Here is a 17,270-nt window from a genome sequence, read left to right on the forward strand (position 1 = left end):
CTAAACAAATATATTAGAAACGAAAGCAGTGCGTGTGCTCAAACTTCAAGCATTTTAGAAGCGATCGCTTGGTGAGTTTTTAAGTTGACTAACTGATGAGAATGAAAAACTCAAACTTGATTTGTCTTTTGTAGCCGAGTATGCTATTAATTTGTTTATCCCTTAAAATAATATTATTCTCAGATTTTCTTTTTTTTTCAGAAAACAAAAGAATGCAGTCGTTCAACACATCACTCTCAACGCCCGACTTTCTCTTGGAAGGTTTCTCTGGATTAGAAGTTTACTATCACTGGCTTTCCCTTGCCTTCATTATTATATTTTCTTTCGCCATTATAGGAAATATTACAGTAATATGTGTCATTAAGCTTGAGGAAAATCTCCACACGCCGATGTACATTTTCCTTTGTGTTTTGGCTATAATTGACATCGGTTTATGTGTATCCACAATTCCTAAGATTCTACAGATAGTTTTGTTTAATGTCCCCACTATTTCCTTTCATGCATGCTTTTTCCAGATGTTCATCGTTCTGTTTCTGTGTGCACTGGAATCTGGTGTACTGGCTGCGATGGCTTATGACCGTTATGTTGCCATCTGCAATCCTTTACGTTACACCTCCATCCTTACGCCGGCCTCTATTGCTAAAATCCTACTTGCGGTTTTTCTTCGATGCATAATTTTAACTGCAGTGTACCCTGTGCTGATGTCACGGTTGCCTTACTGCTCGAATGTTGTCCATCAGTGCTACTGTGATCACATTCCTGTTGCGAAACTGTCCTGTGCGGATATCACACTAAATAATATTTACGGGCTTTTCGCTGCCTTCATGGTAATTGGTATGGACCTTGTGTATATTTCATTTACTTATTTCATGATTATTAGAGCTGTATTAAATCTGGCATCCAAAGCAGCGCGTGTCAAGGCTTTCAGTACATGTGGCCCTCATTTTATTGTTATTTTGTATATTTACATAAGCTCTCTGTCCACATTTTTAATTAACAGGTTTGGACAAAATCAGTCTCAGCAGACAACTGTCTTAACAACTATTTTCCATCTTATTATGCCGTCGGTATTAAACCCATTTGTTTATGCGATAAGAGCCAAGGAGATCCGTGAAGGATTCATGAAACGTTTTCTTAGGAAAACGATCAGTCGAAAATAATAGTAATTATTTAAAACTATAGACACTCATGGATGATTATAATACTGTAATAAGGAAAAACGGAAATGTGTGAAACATAACGGATTCTTTAGGAGCTGAATACTCGAAACTTTAATAACCATATTAAATTTCAAAATTCCATTCGTTTGCTTAACGTTTATGGAAATTTTGAAGTTGAGATAAGCCGAATGTCATAGTGTACACCAGTGCTTTCCTCTGTTTTAATGTATTCGTTAGTAAATCCGCTTTAATATAATTCAATGAGGCAGGGTCGTTGTCAATACTGCAACGGCACACGGCCATAGCAGAGCATACTTTGTGGAGCGCTGCTTCTGTATCGGATGCTCAATGACTGAGATTTGCAGTGGCGGAGGAAGACGGGTGCGGTGGGTGCGGCGCGCACCCGGTACCATCACTGAGGGTGTGACAAAAAATTGCCGGCTTTGTATTAATGCGCCTTTTTGTTACATAAAATAACATGTCAAATAATTTACACGGGCTTTAACAATCCCTAATTGCAGCAAATTGCGGGTGAACGATGTGATGCTGTAATGATTTAGTATTATTGTGTGGTGCGTGAGGGGAGGGGGTGTTCTGTCTTATTTCTTTTGAACTGTGCTGGTGCTCAAGTAAACAAACAACCGGTCCTGTGACTCATTGTCTCATCCCTGCCACAAATATATCATCGCCCCAAGTCGTTCTGTGCAACAAGATGATATTTAGTCTTAGAGCCCAGCAATCTAATCGAAAGCACGGAAACTGATATTCCCAAGTTTGTACAAACTTTGGTTGAAAATTATAATGAGCTTTCTGTAGATGGTATCCTTACAGAAATTCCACGCCTAAGAAGATTTCTAAAAGCCGCCAAAGTTCCAAAAGAAGAGTCTCTTGGTTGGACTTCCTTAAGATTCTCAGAGTTTGTGGTTGAATATGAACTTTTAGACTCTGTTCCCAATCTCACTTTAGCATTAAGATTTTTCTTAACTCTACGTGTTTCGTTTGCATCATGTGAGAGAAGTTTTTCGAAACTCAAACTAATTAAGAATTATCTCAGATCCACTATGAACTAAACACGACTCTCTAGCTTAGCCATTTTGTCAATTGAAAAGAGTAGCTGAAGGTATCGGTTTTGATGACGCAATTTCAAAATTTGCAGAACAAAAAGTTAGAAAGAAGAGATTCTAAGTATCATGTCAAAGTGCAGTTTGTTGGATTAGAGCCTAGAGAACGAAACTTTAAACAATTGAGTTTTCATTAAATTGTATTATAGTAATAATAAAGTTATGCACTAGGTACTATCACTTTGAAAAAAGATTTCTTACATTGTACATTAAACTGGCCTATTAATAAAAAGGCATTTTACTTTTTTTATTCATAAAAAATTGTTTACAAAATAATTAACATTATGCCCTCTTCACTTAACCAATTGAAAAAAAAAATTGCTTTCTCAATAAATTTCATTTTATATTTTGGTGGACATGGGGGTGACAAGTTTAAACTCCGCACCGGGTGCCACCACACCTTGCTACGCCACTGCTGAGATGTACTGTTTGGTGGCCCAGGAAGCAAATTTGCAGTAAGATGCTTTTACATTAAGACTTTTACATACATCTTGTTTTGAGTTATCATGCAAAGGTTTAGTGAAACGTATGTTACACTTTCTGAGTCAAAAAACGAAGTATCAGTAGTAATATGTGTACAATGCCGTGCTGTAATGTTTTTACTTATGTGTGTATCAGAGCGCATGGCATGAACCTTGGATTGAGACTCCAAACATTTACAGAATTAAAGAAACCAAGATTAAGGGACAATAGGGCTAAGTCGACAATACGCCACTATACAGTAGATATCGGACTAAAATGGGCACAAGAGTATGGCATTTGCTATGAAAAAACAAGCACGTGCTAATATGGTTTACTTTGAATGTGCTGACTGACCGGGTTGCTGCTGCCTTGTGTGACGGACTTGTCAGCCCCTAGGATTTTTATTAATAGCTTCTTCGCATTAGCAAAGTGCGTTGATCTTGATCTCTTTTTTGCCGTATAGATGTGGAGTGCGAGCTGCTCAAGATGTTTCTTAGTCTGGTGAATGCGAGGATATATTTGGAACAAAAGTTCTATAAAATGACATCTTTTGGAGGCTTTTGAAAAGGATTGTGAAGCAATCTGTAAACTTTAAGAACATAGATTTATTTTTCTTATTGGAAATGTGATTTAAGTTTCGTGTATTAATGATATTTATTTTATTATTGTGAGTCTGTTGAGTTGTGTGGTTATGATTCTTACCGTTGTTATCGTTTAAATTGAAACGTCTGTACCAAGTGAAAGAAAAACGAGAGTAATAAAATAGAACTGGAATATATGCTTATTTTATTTTTGTTGTATTTTTATGGTAATTGTTCTGTCTCTGTCTTTTATCATTCAACAGCCTAAATACTACTATGTGTACATCAGTGATTTCTTTCCATCTTTCTTCTAAAATATTTTTATGATTGTTGTTAATAAATTCAAGGTATAGTAAAAGCGTATCATTTATTTTGACCTGTGTGCATTTCATCAAACGAATTTTCATTTGCAATTAAATAACACACCAATAATACACCAATTATTCATTAAAACTATCTGTACCCTGCATGGAAATGATGAGAACAGATGGGCAACAGTTAAACTCTGAACACTTAGCTGTTAATTTGTTGAGAGAGATGAAGAAGGTCCTAATAAAATTGTGTATCAGGTGTTCTATAGCAGCTAATGATAGATAGATAGATAGATAGATAGATAGATAGATAGATAGATAGATAGATAGATAGATAGATAGATAGATAGATAGATAGATAGATAGATGGTCAGTCAGGTGAGTGCTTAAGGCACCAGGACCTGGGCAGATGGGCACCAAGAAGCCTAAAGACAAAGAATTGGTTTTATGTTTCATTGCTTCAAAACTAACTCAATTGTTGCCTACACCTCGACATTTGCCTGAAGATTCACAAAAAATAAAATACATGAATCAAAAGCAGTTGCATAATAATAACAATAATAATAATAATGTCAGTTAAGTTCACACATGAATGTTGGACTACTATGCCACCACTTTCTTTGCAACTTGTGGAGGTGCTTGTTTAGAAAATGAAACAGGCAGGCATTGTATTATTATTAGTGTGAGTTCAAACAACTCAGCAATAAGTTAGCTGGAAAAGAGCAACACTTCTCTTGAATGTCATAAACACACAATATGCAAAAACTCTTTAATTCATCCTCTAACTGATACTACGACTTCTACTATGTGAATGAACTCACACTTCACTGATAGCTTTAATGTTCACAAATCCATCTCATCGATCTTTATATCTTTCGTTACAAACTCAAAGATTGTCATATCTTTAATTAGCATCAATACATTTTACAGCATTCTGAAGTTCCGTATTTCATATGACACCAAAAAATATTTATGTATCATTCTGTCAGTCTAATTTTAATATGAAACAATCAGTCCTTCTGGAATTTCTTCTGATGAGTAGATTTCCTCAGAGGCACCTGATGCTGTTAGCTGGATCTTTCTTCAAAACATTTTTCTCTTCACCAACAGTTGGGTTTTTCAGAAGATACTGATGGTTTTCCAAACGAAAGCACCGTCTTCTGTTTGCATTTTGTATGATCTTGCTTGCACTTGTTTTATGACAGTACCTTGTAGTGTCCATGTGTTTGTGCTGTCTTTGAACCTTAGTCTGCTCACTTCAAACAGCTCTGGTAAATGTGTTCCTCAGACAAAATATATCTACTGTTTAGCTTTTAATTGTTCTTTGAAATGTCTCACTTTCTCACATTTCCTTGAGCTCAAAAATCATCTTTTACTGGCAGACTGGAGTAAGTATGTCTACCCTTTAGAAGAAAGCCTGATCTAGTAGTGTACTGCAATATGCTAAAATAGCCTTATAAAAGTAACCTCAATAGTCATTTGCTTGGCACATTAGGTTTTTAATAATACTCTCGCTGGACCATTTGATTGTGGAAAATCAGGACTGGAAGTAATGCGACCAAACTCCCAGTTTCTGCAAAGCTTTTGAAAATGGCATTTGAGAATTGTGGACTATTGTTTGTAAAAAACATCCTCTGGATCACCATGCCTTGATAAAACAGACTTCATGCACATAATGACATTCTCCACTGTTATAAAATAATTAGTGGAGAAATGAACGCTAGCATAAAACAAGGTACAGTACATGAACACACACTTATTAATGTACGAGGATGCATGAGTGATGGTCAGGATAGCAGAAAGACATAGTTAAAATTCTGAGGTGAAGATGTGACTTCAACAGGGTTTTGTTCTGAGTCTGCTGCATTTTGTGATAGTGGCAGTAATCAAAGAAGTGCATGAAGGATTGCAATTGGAGCTCTTGTATGCCATTGACCTTGATCTGATGGGACAAGTAAAGCAGAACTGAAGGAGAAGATATTGAAATGGAAAGCTCGTTTGGAAGCAGAAAGCCTCAAGGTAAACACAAGAATACCAGGGTGATTGATGGGTTTGAAGGGCATGTATAGTAAAGGTGTGGACAGAAACTCAATGTAAAAGGGTTTTCAGAAGGATGTAGTGATATGAAGGGTAGAACAATATGACCTTATAGTTTGTAGAAACAGGGTGAGAGGGGTGCAAAATGTAGATGCAGTATATGCACATTTAGATTTTAGCAATTGAGTCGTTTTGTAGAAAGGGAAAGGTGATATATTAAATTCAGACTTATTGACACAGCAGTGATAGCCAGGTTTAGAAGTACAACAGAAGACATTCCTGCAGTTGTCCCCTATGCTGAATTGTAAAGGAGTCTCTTGCATTGAATGGTAAAATTTATAATGGCTGGGTGAGGTAAGGCTGATGAAAGGAACAAATGAAGCAAAACTAGAAAGAACAGGTGGATGTATGGAATGTCATGGACAAATGCAGAGTTAATAGAAAGAATTGGTGTGAAGGTGATAAGTGTTTTGGTGAGGAGAAACAGACTAAGGTAGTTTGTGCATGAGGAGCAAGAAGCAGAAGAATAACAGGTGAAGTGGTGCACCAAGATGGTTGAAGGCAAGATGGAGGCGGTGCTAGATTATATAAAAAGAACGGGGCTCATTCCAATGGAGAGTGAAGGAAAACTTTGAAGGGCAACTGGCTAAATTAGTGAAACATAGAATATGGTATATAAAGTGGTGGTGATGGTGCCTTTTTCTGGACAAGAATCCTTCCTTTAACCTGGCCAGGATGCCGGTCCTTCCTTCTTGGCAAGTACACCACTTAATCTGCAGAATATGTTATATGCACTAGTCAGTGAAGGTCTGGATTTTCTTCACATTTATCTCTTCTCCATTCTCAATGTTTGGATCTACACAACATGACTATTTTGACATTTCATATGAAAATTTTCTGTTGTATCGTCATGGAGATGATAATTACACTTGATGACGTAGACAAATTTGTTGACTTCTTCTAAGTTCTTCCTGCTGTCATGACAGTACCTTCTTGTTTGATGTCTTTTGGTCTTTTATTGACTAATTTTTGTCCAACTTGGTTTGATGTTTCTCCCTAGAAACATAAACTAGAAATATTTATTCAGATTTGATAAGATAATTAAACATCATCAATGCAATCTAGGACAACATAGGCAACAAACAAAACCATTTTTTTTTCAAAATATTACAGACTCACAGATTTACAAAAATACAGCACATCCAGAATCAATGCACACAAAGAATACTAGTTATCATCTTGAATACCAGTTATGTGACTTGAGTAAATATTTGTAAACATCAAAAAGTCTACTGTATGTACAGTACGTAAAGGCTGAGGAAGAATGTTTTTTTTTTTTGTTGTTGCTGTTTGAGAAATAGAAAATATATATATATATATATAATTGTTAAATAATTTTAGGCCATTTGCAACCAAAATGTCATAAAGGAATAATTTTTAAAGTGCGTGTTGTGATTTTTTTCATTTATGGCTCCTTACTGATTTTAGAAAGTTCAAAAGCTGTTTTAAAAAATACAAAGTAGTGTAAAGTTAAAAAAAAAACTTTCTTTAAAACATTTCAAGAAGTATTTTTTGAATGTGCTGCTTCTTAATTCTTGATAAAGTTCTGATAAAATAAAAATTGTTTAATGATAGACTTGACATTTGATGTCTTTAATAAATCCCGTGATTCTGTTTATGCTATCATTTTAAAATAATAGGATACTAATTAAACCTTTTCAGATTTTGCTCTCAGGCACCTTGAATTTCATTGCAATTGTTTCCATTTTCTGAACCAACTTTTTTTCATTAGTACACTTGTTGGATTTGGAATGGATCTTTACAGCACTAAGTGGAAGACTTAATTGTATGAGGTTGAAACATTTACTCACAATTGGCCAATAAACTGTAGAGTTGTCAACTATCCATTCTTAGATTGCATTCGTATGTGGAAGTAAACAAAGATCTTGTGTGAACCATAAAGAGCAAACCAGGAGTTGCTTGGTGCTACAAAGCGTGAGTGCTTTGGATTTCATATTATCAAGTGAATCATGGTCATTAAGACCGAAGCCTACCTCATATTAGCATATGTTCTATCAAAATCTTTTGCTTAGTACAAAATCAGGAAAACAGAAGGAATCACTTAAGCTACCCTTTGAAAATAACAATGTGATGTGTGTTATTGTGAAATAACAAGTTTAAATTTAATTTTATATTTCTCGAAGGTTTTTCATTATTGTGTTATTTCAGAATAATTATTGAGTTATTTTACAAAAGTAGGGTGGAATTTCGCAAAGGTATTGAGCTATTTCTCAATATATACGCCTGTATTTGGCAAAATTATTTTATTATTACTCAAAAGATATTGTCTGGTGTGGTCTGTATCAGCATACACGGGTCTTCTCCAGACGTCCTATGACAGTAGGTGAGGGATAGATTAGGGTTATGCATAGTATAGATTTAAATGAGGTGAAATGAACAAAAGTCATACATTTAAATTATGCGTGAGCTCAGGGGTAAATTTAATCCACTCAGTTTAGGGAGCCTGTGATCATCACAGCAGCACTGAGTTTAAAGCAAGAAAGCAGGAAATAGCATGCTGCTACAGTTACCATCATGCATGTGTGTGGGTGGACAGAGTAAGATAGTAAGTAGCTTGTAATCAAGTGACAATAACTGAACAATGGTCATAGGTACGCATTTTATCCTGCCTGTGCTGAGTGGTAAATGTAATTCACAAAGTTTATGGTGACAGAAACCCAGTGATTATCACAGCAGCACTTTGGTGTAAGGCAAGAAGCTACCTTGACACCATGAATCAGGAATCTATACTAATAAAAGGCAAAGCCCTCACTGACTCACTCACTCACTCACTACTAATTCTCCAACTTCCCGTGTAGGTAGAAGGCTGAAACTTGGCAGGCTTATTCCTTACAGCTTACTTACAAAAGTACACGTAACGGTCATAACAGTCGATAACAGTCGACAACGTCCGCCATGTTGAACTTTCTTATTTATGGCCCCATCTTCACGAAATTTGGTAGGTGGCTTCCCTGCACTAACCAAAACCGATGTACGTACTTATTTCGATGGTATGACGCCACTGTCGGCCGCCATATTTAACTTTCCAACGTCACTAATTTTCCAACTTCCCGTGTAGGTGGAAGGCTGACCCCATCTTCACGAAATTTGGTAGGTGGCTTCCCTGCGCTAACCAAAACCGATGTACGTACTTATTTCGGTGGTATGACGCCACTGTCGGCCGCCATATTGAATTTTTGCAAACGTCACTAATTCTCGAACTTCCCGTGTAGTTAGAAGGCTGAAATTTGGCAGGCTCATTACTTACTGCCTACTTACAAAAGTTAAGCAGATTTTATTTCGAAATTTTACAGATAACGGTCATAACGGTCAACAACGTTCGCCATGTTGAACTTTCTTATTCATGGCCCCATCTTCACGAACTTTGGTATGTGGGTTCCCTGCGCTAACCGAAACCAATGTACATACTTATTTCGGTGGTATGACGCCACTGTCAGCCGCCATATTGAACTTTTCAACAGTCTTTGTTACTTATGGGCCCATCTTCAAGAAATTTGGTACGCGGGTTCCCAACGCTAACTGAATCCTACTTATGTACATATATGCGTCCATAGCCTGCAGCTCAGTCACCGTGTGAGGCGGCATTTGGTCCCCCATCCCAACTCCTCCCACGTTGTTGGCTGCCTGCCTACATAAGGCCATCCGTCACTCCAGTCTCTATATTCCCTTCCTTGCTTCGCCACAGGATTCACGTCTCCCTGCTGATAACTACAGCCTTTTTATTTAATCCACGGCTTCTCCGCTGTTTTATTGTTCATTTATTACGATTATAGTTATTGTGTAGGTATTTTAGACTTACTTTACATTGTTCAGGTACCCATTTCCTTTATCATTCCATCCGTACCCCCATTAACATGTCTTTCGAGGTGATCACCATCGATCAAAGAACTGTCTCTTACTGAGTGGTTTCCATGCCCGGAGATGGCACCTATATTTTCCATTCTCTTTGTTACATATTGTACGGCCATATCAGGCTCACTCTTGATATCTGGAGAAACATTGTGTCTTATGTATTGAATGACTAGGACAGGTTCAAGGTGCGGACTGATGATGGTAATAGGAGATAATTATACTACACAGGAGCACTATAAGAGTGAAATGCTTAAGCCCTTCACCTATGCATCTGCATGTGAGTTGATGGCTGCTGCTGAATTGTTCGGTTGTCGCTTTCAAGTGTACCGAAATGGCCAAATATTTTACACCTTTGGACAACCGCCAATGCCTCTTAGACATCTTATATTCACAGGTGACGATTTCAGTAGTGGACACTTTGATGTTTATGAATGTTAAACTCTCAAAAGCTGGATGTGAAGTTATCGATGAAACTGGTTGTATACTTACAACGCTTGACAGATGCCGAATGTCACTCTAACACAAGTCCTACAAATACTGTCATAATTGAAACAAACCATGAAACTCAAACCGATTATGACAGCAGCAATCCAGGCTGTGAGATTTGAAACAAGATTACTGTTCACATGGCCATCTGTATGTTGCATGCTCAAGAGTAAGCTCAGCGCACAGCTTGGTCATATTACAACTGGAGGGCCGAACTCACAATGTGGTATACAAAGAGAACCTTAACAAATAATTATTGGCATATTTTCCCTCAGTTTAAAAAGGTTTAATTTTCTTCTTAATAAAACTTTTAAGGCAGTACTTTGTCGCTGCGAAGCGCAGGTATTTTGCTATATATATATAAATAGATATAAAGTAGATATAGATATAATATGTGTGTGTATGTGTGTGTGTATGTATGTACAGTATGTATGTGTATATATATAGAGAGAGATATAGATATATATAGATATTAGATATATATATAGATATTAGATATATATACTGTATATATATAATGTGTGTGTATGTACAGTATGTATGTGTATATATATATATATATATATATATGACAGCAACACTCATAACAGTGACAAAACAATTACATTGATAATCATGTTATGTTATTTTCAAGATGTTTCCTTTTCTTTTTCATTATTTCTTTAACACACTACTTCTCCTGCTAAGCGCTGGTATTTTGCTAGTGCTATATATATATATATATATATATTTGTGTGGCATGAAAAAGCTTCCATATGCTTAATAAATGATCTGAGGATGTTCCAAAAAACAAAACTATTAGGTTTTCTTTAAGTTATATATATTAAGGATGCAGTGTCTTAAACGGTGGTGCTCTTCAGTTATGTACAGTGCATTAAATTGGATTGACCGCATCAAATTTCCATAGTGAGAATTTATATATATATATATATATATATATATATATATGTATATATTGTCACAGGTGGCTGGGGGTGGATCTCAGCCGGAACGCCAGAGGGGACCGGAGGAGGGCTGGTGCCTCCTCCCGACCACGAGGGGGCGACCGCCTTGGTTTTGTTGGTGGCCTCGTGTAAGGGGCTTGGAAGCCCAACCCTGTAGGGGCCCGTGGCCACCGCTTGGCAGCCCCCTGGTGCCTGAAGAAACCTGGAGCCCAGCACTTCCGCCACACCAGGAAGTGCTGGGGGGAAAAAGACAGGGGACACCCGGAGGGCTTCCAGGTGCGCAGCCGGCACTTCCGCCACACTGGGGCGTGTCCGCGGAGGAATGCCAGGAAGCAGCCTGAGCCCATCCGGGGTGTAATAAAAGGGACGGCCGCCTCCCTGCATTCGAGAGCTGAAGTCGGGTGGAAGAGAACGGAGCTGGAGAGAGAACTGGAGGCGGCCAGAAGAAAGGCACAGAGGATTGTGAGGCCTGGACTTTGGGGGATCGGTGCTGGAGGCACTGGGACGTGCACTGACTTTATTGTAAATATTGTATATAGTGGTGGTCATAATAAACATGTGTCCGGTGAACGAACGATGTCCGTCTGTCTGTGTCCAGGGCCCGTTCCACAATATGTATATATTTTATGCCATTCTTAATTACATTCTTGAGTATGTCATGTTCAAAACTTTAGCCTTCCAATATGCTATGAATTAATTCATTGTTATTCTATTCATTGCAACTAACAGCATTAGAAAGTTAAAAATTATTTCACATTCTCAAACCCTCTTGACTCATAGATAGATAGAATGTCTGTATTAAGAAAAAAACAACTTGTTGAATTTTGTGTCTCTGTCTTCAATTACCACAAATCCAATGAACACACATTATTTAGGTTAAATCACTCTTGGAGCTTAGACAGATCTGTCAAAATGGTTCTCTACATTGAAACTGCAGGGCTGTATATTTTGGAGTTCCTGACTCCCTATATTCCAAGTCATAATTCTGTATTTAAGGATTCTACTTCTCTTAATTATATATTTCTTATGTAAGTGTGCATTGATTATTTATCTTTTGTATACTATTCATTCATTTTATTCTTATATAGATTTTTTTTTCTTTGCATGTAACTACTTTTTAACATTTTAAAGCAGTTTTAGCTACATCCTTTGTATGAAAATGTGCTATAGAAATAAATGTAGTTTTATAGTAAAACTTGATTGCTATGTATTGATTGTAATAAAATTAATAAAATAAAAAAAAAAAAAAGAAATAAATGTTGTTGCTGCTGTTGGGCATAGAGGCAATTTCTAATCACCTCAAGATGGCGCCTGAAGAATTATACAACATAGCACATGGTACAGCTATAGAGAAAATATGCTGGCACTGTGTTCACATACTGCCAGTGCCATCTGATTTTCACCTTAATGTTGCTCTGCAGTAAAAGCCAATTTTGCATGTCCAGTGTTGTACAGTGCTGCTATTTGAGCCAGCGTAGCCCTGACAAAGAAGGGGAGTGGGGGTTGGGGTGCACTGGGTTCTTGGGGCTTTTTTGAAAATGCAAATGTTTCTGATCTTAGAGCGTACTAGGCTAGTGCAGATTCTAGGCAGGCCATCATCACTACCATTTCTACCTAATTATTTTGTTTTCTAATTGAAATACTTTCTTTGAATTTCATTTTATCTGACTTATAGCCTATATATTTGAGAAATAAACAGCACCTTTGAAGAAGTTGAGAGTGGCAGAGAAGTACGTAAGAGCTGTACAGGATATGTACGAGGGAATTGTGCCTATGGTGAGGTCTGCGGTAGGAGTGACGGCTGCATTCAACCTCAAGGTGGGATTACATCAGGGATCTGCTCTGAGCCCTTTCTCATTTTCAATGGTGATGGACAGACGAGAATAGTCAGGAGTCTCTGTGGACTATGATGTTTGCTGATGACATTGTGATCTGTAGCAATAGTAGAGAGCAGGTTGAGGTTACATGCAGATTGTATTAATTCTAAAAAAGTGAAGTTTACGCAACAGTTTCTGTTTTTAAGGGTACCATTATTATTACTGTATTTCTCCACCAACCAAATGTCATACAGAAATGAACTGCAATACTGTATTTATACAGTATATATATATGAGACATTTAAATTTATAAACTTTTTTAATCAAAACAATTTATAAACTACAATAGTTTCAATAAGGAATCTATTAAAGCTTACTTGAATTTTTCAAAGCATTTTATGTTACTATGAATAATTTTATAAGAAAAAATTACTTAAAAAAATACTTAACCATTTTTTTTGAAGGCCTACAGCATTTCTGGACTGTCCCACATCACTGAATAAAAACAAGAACATCTACTAGAATGCTCCTGGCCAAAGGATTGTACCACAAAGATTTACTATCTCTGGAAAATATTTTAAAGCTGTAGACCACTTTTCCATGCCCCATTGTCCCAAAGTGTCCCAAAAGCAGCTAAGGAGAAAGATGTTCAATCCTTCAGCAGCTCTACCGCTTTCCTTCCGAAAGTGATATCCTTGGCTTTTGAGAACTGTAACCTCAGGAGGTAAATCAAAAATAATGGTAAATAAAGCCATTTGCATTACCACTCCTCAGAGCTTTAGCAAGACATGGGTTACCCATAATTCTCATCTACATTCTCCATAAAAATTAACCTTTTTTGTCACTGAAGTAAACCCTCCTGTAGAATCAACACATCCACCATTCTGCCTGGTACAGATCGTCTTAAGAGAATACCTAAATTTTACTCCTAAACTCCTCCATTCCTAGGGGAGCAGACTCGGGGTAGCTATGGGAAGCAATTTAAAGATACCCTCAAGGCCTACCTTGTAAAAAATCCAGAATAACATTCCATGGAGATTCAGGCTGAAGAATATCTCCTATTAGTACTATATGATTTATAGGGTGACATGTAATTTTAAGACTAACTATCCAGCTAATGAGGTTGGACTAAAGATGTGGAAAGAAGGAAAGGGAAGACCAATAAGATTTGTGAATGCCAGATCTGAAATGGAAATTTTTGTCCCCTGTAGCCAATTTTCTATGGATTGAGGACATAATTTCTCAGTTTTAAGTCCACCCATATCCCATATGTGTTATTGGTGTTTTGAGTAACCACTAAAAAAGCCCATAGTTAGAAAATGGCTGACATGTTTAATTTTTTTGAAGGAGACCATGAAAATACTTGATGTGCTCACAGAACTTCAATGTACAGTTTTAGTAATGTCAGACAATGGGCAAAGTAAATAAATGAAATAAATACAGACAGTGGCAATTATCACCCTAGCAGTCACCTTTGAATTGGCAGTATTGTGAGCAACAAAGAGAAAGAACTATATATGAACTCAGAGGTAACTGAAGTGTGACAATATTTGACAATCGACCATAATTTGAAATTGAAATAGAATGCCATCTGGTGGCAGAGACAGTTGCTACTGACACATAATTGGATCTTCAAACTTTTATAACGATGAGTAAAAAACTATGGTGTGGTTTTTTTTAGAGAAGTACACACATGAATATATATTTGATTGACATGTAACCAGCCTCATCACAGAATCACTAAAAATTAATATGTTGTTACTTGAATTATTAAAGTGAGAAGGATCTTGGATAAACAGTATACTACAATATTTAGATTACATCTCATGAAAGTTTATTTTCTGCTGAAAAACCTTCTGCTCTATTCCAATATTCTTCTAAAGTCATTTACAATGAAACTCTAGAGCCATGGTAATTTCTGAAATCTTTCTCTACTATTATTACTACATTTTAGTATTTTTGTGCCACTATGTTATATATACATTTATGTTACAGGGGTCTCTAATATCAGTAGACACAATTTCTCAACAACCTTGCTTTCCACTAGATGGCAGTACTGTACAGTATATTTCATTATCTCTGCTCTTATAAAGTTAACCTGGAAAAAAATGTAATAAATAAATAATAAATAAAAAAACATTTAGAGAGAGAAGCCAGCTATAGAGCTTATGGCCCTCTATGTTGTCAGTGTGCATCATGCTGATACAGTGGATAAAGATATTAACATAATGTTAACATGCAAACTACCCTTCATTAAAACAAGTATTAAAACTGAAATTTGTTTCACAAAAGGCTTTATGTATCATATATATTTTTAAACAGTCATAGTTACACATTTGGCACATGTCTAGAACTGAAACAGAAGAAACCAGATTCATTGTAACATGTAATCTGCTTTCTATGTAACCTGTGGTGTTAAACTATCATGAATGTATATAATCCATATTGGCAGGTACCTTTAGCCATTTGTATTCCTTATTAATGGTTTTCTTTTATTTTTCGGAAGGCAGTTAACAAAAAGGCTTGCAAATGACAAAGCATGTGAATATTTGTTCATTATTAAATAGCTGTTTTTAATATACATATATATATACTGTATATATATATATATTCTTCTTAACTTATTTTGTTGATTTTATCTGAAAAGGAAAACATGAAATATTTAAGAGAAGATATATTGAAGAAAACAAACAGCCCCTATTTTAAATGTGCCCTGCTATCATTAAAGTCATCATAAAGCGCTTTAAAGCGCAGTGCTACAGTGTAATTGTTTATAGATTAAGTGACTTACTAAAGATTACAATACAATATAGTGCCAGGAACTGAACAAGGAATTTCATAATTTAAAGTTTAATGCCCTAGCAGCTAGAACAATTATCTGCCTTTGAGGCAATATCTGAGAATGAAAATAAAGTTTTATAATGATAACAAAAGGCATAGACTGTATATTCAGGAAATTAAAGAGAGCATATGCAGCCGTAGTTAGCTATAAAATATATTATACTAGCAAAATACCTGAGCTTAGCAGCGGAGAAATAGTGTGTTAAAGAAGTTCTGAAAAAAAAAAGGAAACATTTTAAAAATAACGTTACATGATTGTCAATGTAATTATTTTGTCATTGTTATGAGTATTGCTGTCATGAAGGATTTGATTATCATTATTTCTTTCAATCAGGTTCGTATTTGGAGGATGTGTTGTGTTCAAGTTATATTCCGTGTTTGTCAATCGTTGTAAAGATAACAGGTTTCATTCATCGAAGTATTCACTACTTAAATCGGTACTCATGAATCTAAGATGTTTAACAGGCATTCCTGGTATTAAGTTGAGGATTTGCCTGCGAGTATTTAGCGGCAGCGTGTCTATGAACTTAATTTAAACTTAAGCTTTACACCTTGCTTTCCTATTGATATGTCTACAAAGGCTTGTTCAGATTCAGAGGGTTGTTCCTTTCTTACTGTATCCATAAACAGCTAGTCTTCCTCTTTATCTGAGAGATCACACACTGCATGCACGGGTTTACCTTTCCCAGTCCTACAAAGTCAGTTCACGTGAGCCGCTCGGAGTACATGCATGGAAGGCTCTCAGCTGTGCTTGTGCTATCTCGTGTGATGTTGCGATGTCCACGGCTTTATTTAATGTTAGCTCAGACCTGACACTTAAAAGATTCTTTCGCACTTTTGCTGAGTTTGTGCCAAACACAATTCTATCTCTGACCATCTCATCTTTGTTTGAATAAACACAGTCCTTCACCAGCAATTTTAACTCTGTTACAAAGTGATGAAAAGTCTCGTTTATACCCTGCGTCCTCTCATTAAACTTGTATCTCACAGATATCGTATTCATCTTAGGCATGACAAATGCCAGCAGCAGCGTGTCTATGAACCTAATTTAAAGTTAAGCTTTACACCTTGCTTTCCTATTCGTTTGCATAAGCACAGTCCTTCACCAGGAATTTTAACTCCGTTACAGCAATTTTAACTTCGTTACAAAGTGATCAAAAGTCTCATTTATACCCTGCGTCTTCTCATTAAACTTGTATCTCGCGAATATCATATTCGTCGTAGGCATGACAAATGCCAGCGGCAGTGTGTCTATGAATTTAATTTAAACTTAAGGTTTACACCGTGCTTTGTTTCCACAGTAGCTGCACTTATGAATATGCTTGTATGCGTCACTCGCTTAATATTCTTTTGCTGCCTTCTCAATTGTGTAATGCATTTTTTGTTCAGCGCTCTTTGGAGCTCTTCCTTGTTCTCTGCGTACTGTGTTCACAGTCAGTTCCCGTGAGCCGCTCAGAGTACATGCATCGAAGGTTCTCAGCTGTGCTTGTGCTATCTCGTGCGATCTTGCGATATCCACAGCTTTATTTAATGTTAGGTAAGACCCTGCACTTAAAAGTTTATCTCGCACTTTCAAA

At 36.6% G+C, this 17,270-nt stretch overlaps 1 protein-coding gene across 1 annotated transcript; it reads left to right on the plus strand.

The window, feature by feature from the left end:
* Nucleotides 1–212: 212 nt before the first annotated feature.
* On the plus strand, nt 213–1,160 carry LOC120524561 (olfactory receptor 52N2-like). Its single transcript, XM_039746393.1, has one exon. It carries the CDS (start codon nt 213–215, stop codon nt 1,158–1,160), a length of 948 nt encoding a protein of 315 aa, XP_039602327.1.
* The last annotated feature ends 16,110 nt before the right edge of the window (nt 1,161–17,270 follow it).

The sequence above is a fragment of the Polypterus senegalus genome, chromosome 2 (genome assembly GCF_016835505.1).
Source record: "Polypterus senegalus isolate Bchr_013 chromosome 2, ASM1683550v1, whole genome shotgun sequence".
Taxonomy (NCBI): domain Eukaryota; kingdom Metazoa; phylum Chordata; class Cladistia; order Polypteriformes; family Polypteridae; genus Polypterus; species Polypterus senegalus.